Genomic DNA, 12,264 nt, shown 5'->3' with positions numbered 1-12,264 from the left:
GCCTCCAGGGTGCCATATTGAATTTTTTTATAATGATCAATCACTTGCAGGGCTCTTATGAGGAAAGCGGCAGGGTCTGCATCCCGTTGGGAGTATCTTATGAAAAATGACATTTCTGCTGCAGGGGATGCCCAAAATCTGATTTCTGGGAAAGTCAGTGAGCCAATCACACAAGCAGGAAATTATGCTTGTGGGGGAGGGGGGCAGCTTCTCTATACCATCTGTATACAGAAAGCCTCCAGGGTGCCATATTGCATGTTACAGAAAATCACAGCGGCTGCAGATTTAACAAAAAAAAAAAAAGTCATTTTTAATAACATTCAATTACAATATGACTTGTGTAGCACACTGGTGCAGCGTTTTTGAACCACTGTGCCGCGGCACACTAGTGTGCCGTGAGATATTGTCTGGTGTGCCGTGGCAAAAATTGCAATTTCATCCGCAACATGTGGCCTCGGCTCACAAAAAGACCAATCATTAGAACAGCAATGGGCAAACTACGGCCCGGCGGACCTTTTAATCCGGCCCGCGGAGCGTGATACTGTCAGGATGATCTGTCCCCCTCGACGTATCTGCGCATGTGCCGGAGATCGCCGATCGGCTGCTAATGCCTGAAACTGGCACATGCGCAGATACGTCGAGGGGGACAGATCCTCATGCTACACCGGAACGGCGAGAGGAACGCGCGGAGCAAAGGTAAGTGAATTGACACAGGGGGGGCTTGGGGACTTAATATGGGGGATGAATTACTATATGGGGGATGAATTACTATATGGGGGATGAATTACTATATGGGGGATTAATTACTATGGGGGATGAATTACTATATGGGGGATGAATTACTATATGGGGGATTAATTACTATGGGGGATGAATTACTATATGGGGGATGAATTACTATATGGGGGATGAATTACTATGCTTACTATGGGGGATGAATTACTATGGGGGATGAATTACTATATGGGGGATGAATTACTATGCTTACTATGGGGGATGAATTACTATGGGGGATGAATTACTATATGGGGGATGAATTACTATATGGGGGATGAATTACTATGGGGAATGAATTACTATATGGGGGATGAATTACTATATGGGGGATGAATTACTATGGGGGATGAATTACTATATGGGGGATGAATTACTATATGGGGGATGAATTACTATGCTTACTATGGGGGATGAATTACTATGGGGGATGAATTACTATATGGGGGATGAATTACTATATGGGGGATGAATTACTATGGGGAATGAATTACTATATGGGGGATGAATTACTATATGGGGGATGAATTACTATGGGGGATGAATTACTATATGGGGGATGAATTACTATATGGGGGATGAATTACTATGCTTACTATGGGGGATGAATTACTATGGGGGATGAATTACTATATGGGGGATGAATTACTATGGGGGATGAATTACTATGGGGAATGAATTACTATATGGGGGATGAATTACTATATGGGGGATGAATTACTATATGGGGGATTAATTACTATGGGGGATGAATTACTATGGGGGATGAATTACTATGGGGGATGAATTACTATATGGGGGATGAATTACTATGCTTACTATGGGGGATGAATTACTATGGGGGATGAATTACTATATGGGGGATGAATTACTATGCTTACTATGGGGGATGAATTACTATGGGGGATGAATTACTATATGGGGGATGAATTACTATGCTTACTATGGGGGATGAATTACTATATGGGGGATGAATTACTATGGGGGATGAATTACTATATGGGGGATGAATTACTATGCTTACTATGGGGGAATATTACTATACTTACTATGAATGACACATACACATCATTTATCTACTCTTGGTCCGGCCCCCGGGTCCAATTATAAAATAATTTCTTTGTGTTTGATTCCTATTCAAGAGAATTACTTTATATATAGTCAATATAGGCACAGAGGTAAACTTTTTTAACATTTTCTAATGGTGGTGTGCCTCGTGATTTTTTTCATGAAAAAAGTGTGCCTTTGCACAAAAAAGGTTGAAAAACACTGCACTGGTGTATGCTAGATTATTATTTGCCATTTCCCCCCCCCACAAAACTGGAGTTACCCTTTAAGTTCAGCTTTAACAAAAATCTTTATTGAAGGCACCAACTCTAAACAGCTTCCAGGTGGGTGTCATGGAGGATGGACAGAGAACTACATAACTGACCATGCTGTGCACAAGAAAGGTGCTTTACATGCGACTCTTCTATAGTATAAATAGGAATGCCTGGTCAGCAATATTATATATATTTTTTTATTACAGGATCCAACCACCAGCAAACATACAAATAAAAACGACAAACAACGAGGGCGCCATTATTTCTTCTCCTTCTTTTCCTCTTTCTTTGAGTCGGCTTTTTCTTTCTCCTTTTCGTCTTTCCTTTCTTTCTTGCTCTCTTCCTTCTCCTGCCCCTCCTTCTTCTCGGCGTCTCGGTTGGCAATCTTATTGTTGATGAGATTGTGAAGGGCGACTACCGAGCGGATGAGGGAGGCCAGGTAGACCACCAGCATCTGATCATTAGTCTTTAGGTAGAAGGCCTTGACGAACTCCTGCAGGTTGACGTCCGGCAGGAGGTTGAAGACGTCCTGCAGTTGGTAGATGATCTGGTGGTTGATGGGCAGTTTGCCCGTGGACACTTTCTCAAGGTAACTCCTGATGTCCAACAGTTTGGAGTTGAGTCCTTTCAGCCCATGGACCTGATTGGTAATTCGCTGCGACAAGGTCCCCACGGTAGTGTCTTTGATGTCTCTGCAAGATTAAAAAAAAAAACAAAAAGTTGAAACATATACAGACCTGAAATGTATCCCAGAAATGTATGTTATTTTTACTTGGTGATCCTGCCAGTAAGCACCCTTCCTGCCCTCAATGCCAGCACTGCGTTTATGGAGAAGCAACCTCCCACCCTAGGCTGCTCACGCCGGAGTCGGACAGAACACCCCCCACTTTCAGGAATATTGATAATATTTCAGTACATCCCTGTCAGCTGGCTACAAAGAGTGACAGACCGACTGGATTTCTGGCAGGATCAACAGGTATTCTTTTAGCACTTATAGGACAGATATAACAAAATGCTTTCAGTAGTATAATTAGCCCGAGTTCACACGGAATACGACTTTGAAATCGCGTGACTCGCATGTCAGTGTGACTTCAGGTGCAACATGTAAGAGATATATATAGTGTGAATCCTTGTGAGCTATTAAGAATGAGGCATTCAATGGGTGTTTAAACAATTAATTGCTAGTATTTTGTGTTTGGTGCGCTGGCACTTACACAAACTCACTTGGTAGTGTCAGATCAATATATAAGGTATTTATAGTGCCGCGCTCCTACTTTTATGCATGTATATCTCTATATCCAGTCTGTACTCATTCTACTATATTAATAACTATATAAATCAAATGTGAATATTAATGATAAGTGATATTCCATAAACTAATATAATTCCAATGGGTTAATGCTCTGTATTTAGATGTGCCAAGGTGTAGATGTAAGTACTCCTGTACTCTCCTCTTTCAACTGCTCATACACCGATATTAAGACCAGCTCATCTTAATATCGGTGTATGAGCAGTTGAAAAAGGAGAAAGAGGAGAGTACAGGAGTACTTACAGTTGTGACCAAAATTATTCAACCCCCAATGCTGTAAAGGGGTTTAGGGACTATAGTGTACATTTGGAATTGTATTCAGAATCAAATCCTACAAGGACGTTGTAACTACCCAAATGCAACTAAAATGACATCAATTGTTTATGTAATACAGTAGTAAATGGTTCTTATGTGGTTTCTTCATTGCCACAATTATTCAACCCCTTAAAGACTACCACTCTGAAGAACAGAGGTTCATACAGGTGCTTTCCATCAGGTATTGAAAACACCTGTGGATGTCACCGAGCAGCAATCAAGCATAATAAGCACCAATTAGGCAGCTTTAAAATGACTGTGATACTCAGCTCCTTCTAGACATTTACTGGTGTGGTTACAAACATGGTGAAGGCAAGAGAATGGTCCAGGAAGACAAGAGAAGAGGTGATTTCTCTTCACAGGAAGGGCAATGGCTATAAGAAGATTGCAAAGATGTTAAACATACCAAGAGACACCTTAGGAAGCATCATTCGCAAATTCAAGGCAAAGGGCACTGTTGAAACGCTACCTGGTCGTGGCAGAAAGAAGATGCTGACTTCGACTGCTGTGCGCTACCTGAAGCGTAGAGTGGAGAGAAGTCCCCGTGTGACTGCTGAGGAACTGAGAAAAGATTTGTCAGATGTGGGTACAGAAGTTTCAGCCCAGACAATAAGACGCACACTGCGTAATGAAGGCCTCCGTGCCAGAACTCCCAGGCGTACCCCCTTGCTGTCTCCAAAGAATAAGAAGAGTCGACTGCAGTATGCCAAAAGCCATGTGGACAAACCACAAAAGTTGTGGGATAGTGTTCTGTGGACTGATGAAACAAAATTAGAACTGTTTGGGCCCATGGATCAACGCTATGTTTGGAGGAGGAAGAACAAGGCCTATGATGAAAAGAACACCTTGCCTACTGTGAAGCATGGTGGAGGGTCAATCATGCTTTGGGGCTGTTTTGCTTCTGCAGGTACAGGGAAGCTTCAGCGTGTGCAAGGTACCATGAATTCTCTTCAGTACCAGGAGATATTGGATGGAAACGTGATGCAGTCCGTCACACACCTGAGGCTTGGGAGACGTTGGACCTTTCAACAGGACAATGATCCCAAGCATACCTCCAAGTCCACTAGAGCATGGTTGCAGAGGAAAGGCTGGAACATTTTGGAGTGGCCATCGCAGTCACCAGACTTAAATCCGATTGAGAACCTCTGGTGGGACTTAAAGAAAGCAGTTGCAGTGCGCAAGCCTAAGAATGTGACTGAACTGGAGGCCTTTGCCCATGAAGAATGGGCGAAGATACCCGTAGATCGCTGCAAGACACTTGTGTCAAGCTATGCTTCACGTTTAAAAGCTGTTATAACTGTAAAAGGATGCTGTACTAAGTACTAAGATTGAATGTCACTTGGGGGTTGAATAAAACTGATAATGCTGTGAGCACAGAAAAGACATTTGTGGTTATTTCATTATAACTGTTATGTTATATTTGTCTGACCTACAAGTGCCTCTTTAATGTAAATGTAAGCAAGATGACTGAATGATCAAAAGCAATGTCAAACTGGCCAAAACACTCAATTTCAGTGGGGGTTGAATAATTTTGGTCACAACTGTACATCTACACCTTGGCACATCTAAATACAGAGCATTAACCCACCGATCCTGGAAGGATCAAAAAGTCTATTTGCCTGAATTCATTCAGGCAAACATAAAGGTGAGCGAATAGGGAGACCATAAGGCACCTGGCGAGAGGGATTAAGAAATCACCTGCACTTTGGCACTTGTTTATAAAGACTTTATTTATGTATACAGTCATGGCCGAAATTGTTGGCACCCTTGATATTTCTCCAGGAAATCATGTATTTCTCACGAAACGTATTGCATTAACACATGTTTTGCTATACACATGTTTATTCCCTTTGTGTGTATTGGGACAAAACAAAAAAAGGGAGGAAAGAAAGCAAATTCGACATAATGTCACACAAACCTCCAAAAATGGGCTGGACAAAAGTATTGGCACCCTTTCACAACTGCGGATAAATAAGAATGTTACAAGCATGTGATGCTCCTGTAAACTCACCTGGGGCAAGTAACAGGTGTGGGCAATATAGAAATCACACCTGAAAGCAGATAAAAAGGAGAGACGTTCACTTAACCTTTGCATTGTGTGTCTGTCTGTGCCACACTAAGCATGGACAACAGAAAGAGGAGACGAGAACTGTCTGAGGACCTGAGAACCAAAATTGTGGCAAAATATCAACAATCTCAAGGTTACAAGTCCATCTCCAGAGAACTAGATTTGCCTTTGTCCACAGTGCGCAACATTATCAAGAAGTTTGCAACCCATGGCACTGTAGCTAATCTCCCTGGTCGTGGACGGATGAGGAAAATTGATGAAAGATTGCAACGCAGAATAGTCCGGATGGTGGATAAGCAGCCCCAAACATGTTCCAAAGACATTCAAGCTGTCCTGCAGGCTCAGGGAGCATCAGTGTCAGCGCGAACTATCCGTCGACATTTAAATGAAATGAAACGCTATGGCAGGAGACCCAGGAGGACCCCACTGCTGACACAGAGACATAAAAAAGCAAGACTACAGTTTGCCAAAATGTACTTGAGTAAGCCAAAAGCCTTCTGGGAAAACGTCTTGTGGACAGATGAGACCAAGATAGAGCTTTTCGGTAAAGCACATCATTCTACTGTTTACCGAAAACGGAATGAGGCCTACAAAGAACAAAACACAGTACCTACGGTAAAATATGGTGGAGGTTCAATGATGTTTTGGGGTTGTTTTGCTGCCTCTGGCACTGGGTGCCTTGACTGTGTGCAAGGCATCATGAAATCTGAGGATTACCAAAGGATTTTGGGTCGCACTGTAGGGCCCAGTGTCAGAAAGCTGGGTTTGCGTCCAAGATCCTGGGTCTTCCAGCAGGACAATGACCCCAAACATACGTCAAAAAGCACTCAGAAATGGATGGCAAAGAAGCGCTGGAGAGTTCTGAAGTGGCCAGCAATGAGCCCAGATCTAAATCCCATTGAACACCTGTGGAGAGATCTTAAAATTGCTGTTGGGAAAAGGTGTCCTTCCAATAAGAGAGACCTGGAGCTGTTTGCAAAGGAAGAGTGGTCCAAAATTCCGGGTGAGAGGTGTCAGAAGCTTATTGATGGTTATAGGAAGCGACTGATTTCAGTTATGTTTTCCAAAGGGTGTGCAACCAAATATTAAGTTAAGGGTGCCAATACTTTTGTCCAGCCCATTTTTGGGGTTTTGTGTGACATTATGTCATATTTGCTTTTCTGCCTCTGTTTTATATTTGTTCCAATACATACAAAGGGAATAAACATGTGTATAGCAAAACATGTGTTAATGCAATACCTTTTTTGTGTGAAATACTTGATTTTCAGGAAAAATATCAAGGGTGCCAACAATTTCGGCCATGACTGTATATTTATGCATTACACCAATGCACGTGCACATTGGAATATATTTTTGCACAAATATTGCTGGATTGATCACATATAATCAGAGTGGCACGAATTATATTTATATCTTTACTATATTCATTTATTTATTTATTTATTATTCACATTATATTAAGGTCCTATATTGATTATTATTTATCACACAAATTTAGGTTGTGTATGTGTGTATTGGCAATATATTGGTAATCATCCAATTATATTAGTTTATGGAATATCACTTATCATTAATATTCACATTTGATTTATATAGTTATTAATATAGTAGAATGAGTACAGACTGGATATAGAGATATACATGCATAAAAGTAGGAGCGCGGCACTATAAATACCTTATATATCAACATGTAAGAGACCTGCGACTTCATGCATAGATGTCAATGGAAGTCGCACCAGAAATCAGCAAAAGTAGTGAAAGAACTGCTTTGCAGTAAAAAGAGTCACACTGATTAGAACGGTTTCATTGCCGATCATAGAGTGCGACTTGTCATACATTTTATTTCAGGTACTTATATAGCGCCGTCAATTTACATATATATTATACATTCCCATCAGTCCCTAACCCTCAAGGGGCGTACAATCTAAGGTCCCTAACCCTCAAGGGGTGTACAATCTAAGGTCCCTAACCCTCAAGGGGTGTACAATCTAAGGTCCCTAACCCTCAAGGGGCATACAATCTAAGGTCCCTAACCCTCAAGGGGTGTACAATCTAAGGTCCCTAACCCTCAAGGGGTGTACAATCTAAGGTCCCCAACCCTCAAGGGGCGTACAATCTAAGGTCCCTAACTCACATTCATACATACACATACTAGGGACAATTTAGACAGGAGCCAAATAACCTCCCAGCATGTCTTTTTTTGAGTGTGGGAGGAAAGCAGAGTACCTGGAGGAAACCTACATAGGCACAGGGAGAGCATGCAAACTCCAGGCAGGTGGTGCCGTGGCTGGGATTCAAACCAACGACCTGAGTACTGCCAGGCAGAAGTGCTGACCATTTAGCCACTGTGCTGCCCAACTTTGAACTGTCAAATAGCATGGCAGGTCGCATCAGTGTGAACAGGGGATTCACTATATCCGCTCTCCCCGGACCCGGCATTCACTATATCCGCTCTCCCCGGACCCGGCATTCACTATATCCGCTCTCCCCGGACCCCGCATTCACTCCATCCGCTCTCCCGGACCCCGCATTCACTATATCCGGTCTCCCCGGACCCCGCATTCACTGTATCCGCTCTCCCCGGACCCCGCATTCAGTATATCCGCTCTCCCCGGACCCCGCATTCACTATATCCGCTCTCCCCGGACCCCGCATTCACTATATCCGCTCTCCCCGGACCCCGCATTCACTATATCCGCTCTCCCCGGACCCCGCATTCACTATATCCGCTCTCCCCGGACCCCGCATTCACTATATCCTCTCTCCCCGGACCCCGCATTCACTATATCCGCACTCCCCGGACCCCTCATTCACTATATCCGCTCTCCCCGGACCCCGCATTCACTATATCCGCACTCCCCGGACCCCTCATTCACTATATCCGCTCTCCTCGGACCCCGCATTCACTATATCCGCACTCCCCGGACCCCTCATTCACTATATCCGCTCTCCCCAGAGAGCGGATAATTTATTTTGGGGTACAGTGTTGCATGACCGTGCAAATGTCAAAGTACAACAGTGCAGAAAGCTGAAAACTGGCCTGGGCAGGAAGGGGGTATAAGTGCCGGGTAGGCAAGTGGTTAAAGGGCAGTGAGCTCAGTAATTACTTCCTATCAGAACATAGATATTGATAGACAATCCCTAAATAATGCAAAAAAATAGGAAATTACCGTAACAAGTGCTCCACCCCAACTTCTTCGGCCTCCTCAGCACCAATCTCACTGGTGACATGTTCAAAGGTCTTTGAGGTTGGAGTTCCGTCCTGAAAAAGTAAAATACAATATTAACACTCATCACTTCTACTCATTACGGCTCTATTGTGCCAAGAAAACCCCCTCCACCCTTCTGGGATACATGTGAAGGTTCTAAGATAGAACATATATAAGGCCAAGATTAGTGCGGCTGGTAAAATCGCAGCTGTTCCGGCACCCGCAACCCGCAGCTGTTCCGGCACCCGCAACCCGCAGCTGTTCCTGCACCCGCAACCCGCAGCTGTTCCTGCACCCGCAACCCGCAGCTGTTCCTGCACCCGCAACCCGCAGCTGTTCCCGCACCCGCAACCCACAGCTGTTCCTGCACCCGCAACCAAACTGCATTTCTCCTTTGCAGACGTGCGGGGCTGCCATTCATTCTTAATGCCACCCCCATGCATCTAAAGCCGCAGCGCGTTTTCGGTTGCAAATCAAATGGTACAAAAGCACCATGGGGAGGGGGGGGGGGTGAGTGTGGTGACAGCTTCTGCTTCCATTCACCTAGGCGACTGCAGCAAAGTGGAAGCGGGGACCTGGCAAAATGGGGTACCCACTACTCAGAAGGAGCGGGGAACCAGTACTTAAAGCGGAACTTCCCCTTTTGGGGAGGGAGAGGGAGGGTGAGAGAGAGAGAGGGGGGAGGGTGAGAGAGAGAGAGGGGGGAGGGTGAGAGAGAGAGGGGGGAGGAGAGAGAGAGGGGGGAGGAGAGAAAGAGAGGGGAGGAGAGAAAGAGGGGGGAGGAGAGAAAGAGGGGGGAGGAGAGAGAAAGAGGGGGGAGGAGAGAGAAAGAGGGGGGAGGAGAGAGAAAGGGGGGGGGGAGAGAGAAAGAGGGGGGAGGAGAGAGAAAGAGGGGGAGGAGAGAGAGAGAGGGGGGAGGAGAGAGGCGAGAGAGGGGGGAGGAGAGAGAGAGGGGGGGGGAGAGAGGGGGGGGGGAGGGAGAGAGGGGGGGAGGGGAGAGAGGGGGGAGGGGGAGAGAGGGGGGAGGGGAGAGAGGGGGGGGAGGAGAGAGGGGGGGGGAGGAGAGAGAAAGGGGGGAGGGGAGAGAGGGGGGGAGGGGAGAGAGGGGGGGAGGAGAGAGGGGGGGAGGAGAGAGGGGGGAGGAGAGAGAGGGGGAGGAGAGAGAGAGAGAGGAGAGAGAGAGAGGGAGGGGAGGAGAGAGAGAGAGGGAGGGGAGGAGAGAGAGAGAGGGAGGGGAGGAGAGAGAGAGAGAGGGAGGGGGGAGAGAGGGGGGAGAGGGGAGGAGAGAGAGAGGGGAGGAGAGAGAGAGGGGGGAGAGAGGGAGAGGAGAGAGGGGAGAGAGAGGGGGGAGGAGAGAGGGGGGGGAGGAGAGAGGGGGGGAGGAGAGAGAGGGGGGAGGAGAGAGAGGGGGGAGGAGAGAGAGGGGGGGAGGAGAGAGAGAGGGGGGAGGAGAGAGGAGGGGAGAGAGAGAGGGGGGAGGAGAGAGGGGGGAGAGAGAGAGGGGGGGAGTGGAGGGAGGGGGAGGGAGAGAGAGGGAGGAGACAGAGAGGGGGGAGAGGAGAGGGGAGAAAGAGGGGGGGGGGAGAGAGAGCGAGAGGGGGAGAGAGCGCGAGAGAGCGAGAGGGGGGAGAGAGCGAGAGGGGGAGAGAGCGAGAGGGGGAGAGAGCGAGAGGGGGGAGAGAGCGAGAGATGATCTGTCTGGGGATCCAGCGGTGTCCTAACCCCCAGCCAATTCTTCAAATGGCTATTGGGTGCTGGAGCCATCATCCTGACTATGGGAAACTGCCTTGCGGCTTCACAGTTGGCTCCCTACTGCGCATGCTGTGCTATGTGAATGGCCCGCAGTCATCTGGGACCTGTGAGGTGTCCCTGGGGGTTGGTGCCAAATGGCAGCAGGGGGTGGTTAGGAAGAACAGCGGAGCTTCAACTTTTTGGGCAGAACTCCGCTTTAAACCTGTAATTAGCATGCTGAGGATGGAGAGACCACGGACTATAATCCGACTAAACTTCCGCTTTTACATTACTTACGTCATGAACTTCCTCCACAGAGATGTACGCCTCAGTGGGAAGGCCCAGATCTTTTGGCTTCACATCAATGATGACGAGTACCTGGAAGGAACACAGACAATGGAATGTGAATACGAAGTTCCGGTCGTGTGCAGAAAGACACACAGAGGAGGAAGTACTTACGGAATTTGGACAATATCTCTTCATCAGCTCGTTGATTGCAATATCGTTTTTGTGCAGTTTGGGTCCGGTGTGATACCAACCAACTATCCTCTCCCGAGCTACAAAGGAAATGATATCGGGTGTAAGGCCAGTATGGGGAGCGCTGCCTGCTAAGGCCAAACTCCAAGCAGATATAGACAACATTTAAGGACAGGTTCACCTTTTCAGGAACAAAGCAAAAAAAACGTAAAAAGGAGAACTAACATCACTGTGCATCACCCGCACAACATTGGCTTTGATCATGTGGTGTCATGGTGTCATGTATGCACAGCCTATAGCAGACCACATTCCTGGGTCACAGGTTAGTACATGACCTGACCAATCCTGTGCAGAACCTACCCCCAATATCACACAATTGTTGGGTCTCTCAGTCTAGTGAAGGTGCTGTTGGGAGCCGATACAGAGATAGGCAGGCAGAGCATTCAGACACACAGGGGGAGATTTACTAAAGCTGGTTCACTCAGAATCTGGCGCAGTTGTGCACGGGAGCCAATCAGCTTCTAACGTCAGCTTTTTCATTGAAGCTTTAGCAATAAAACCTGGAAGCCGATTGGTTTCCATGCAGAAATGCGCGAGATTCGGAGTGAACCAGCTTTAGTAAATAAACCCACAGAGTGCCCAATAATGCAGGTAGGAGGAGATGACGTGTTTTATTAACCAGTTCCAGCCGATTGTGGCATTCCTCTCCTACATGAAAAAAAAACAAACATTTTTTTTGGTAGAAAACGACTTAGAACCCCCAAACATTATGTATTTTATTTTTACCAGAGGCCATAGAGAAAATAAATGGTGGGCATTGCATATATTTATGTCACACAAACGCAAATCTTTTGTAAAAAATACACTTTAATGGATTTTATTGCAATAAAAAAACAAAAAACAATATAAACCCCCCCCCCCCCTTATTTTAGAATTTAGATGTTACGCCGAGTAAATAGATGGCAAACACGACATGCTTTAAAATTGCGTCCGCCCGTGGAACAGCGACAAATTTTGGTACCTAAAAATCTCTATCGCCAACGCTTTAAAAGTGTTTAC

At 46.1% G+C, this 12,264-nt stretch overlaps 1 protein-coding gene across 1 annotated transcript; it reads right to left on the bottom strand.

The window, feature by feature from the left end:
• Positions 1–2,277: 2,277 nt before the first annotated feature.
• Positions 2,278–11,385, bottom strand: LOC149433851 (26S proteasome non-ATPase regulatory subunit 7-like). Its single transcript, XM_089664362.1, has 4 exons — positions 11,188–11,385; positions 11,026–11,106; positions 8,959–9,050; positions 2,278–2,788 (listed from the first exon to the last, which is right to left on the bottom strand). The coding sequence occupies exons 1-4, from the start codon at positions 11,368–11,370 to the stop codon at positions 2,356–2,358; spliced, it is 789 nt and encodes a 262-aa protein (XP_089520488.1). The 5' UTR covers positions 11,371–11,385; the 3' UTR covers positions 2,278–2,355.
• Positions 11,386–12,264: the final 879 nt, after the last annotated feature.

Source organism: Staurois parvus, unplaced genomic scaffold (assembly GCF_062004578.1).
Source record: "Staurois parvus isolate SC_StPar_1 unplaced genomic scaffold, SC_StPar_1.0 ptg001900l, whole genome shotgun sequence".
Classification (NCBI taxonomy): Eukaryota; Metazoa; Chordata; class Amphibia; order Anura; family Ranidae; genus Staurois; species Staurois parvus.
The sequence above is the reverse complement of the archived record's forward strand: the minus strand, read 5'-3'. Positions and strand labels throughout refer to the sequence as shown.

Excerpts from the sequence above, each read along its gene's own strand:
- LOC149433851 (XM_089664362.1), bottom strand. The coding sequence starts at position 11,370 with ATGTTGTCTATATCTGCTTGGAGTTTGGCCTTAGCAGGCAGCGCTCCC. Across the intron at positions 9,051-11,025 it reads CTGTGGAGGAAGTTCATGAC|GACGGAACTCCAACCTCAAA; the intron begins GTAAGTAATGTA and ends TTACTTTTTCAG. Across the intron at positions 2,789-8,958 it reads GGGGTGGAGCACTTGTTACG|AGACATCAAAGACACTACCG; the intron begins GTAATTTCCTAT and ends TTAATCTTGCAG.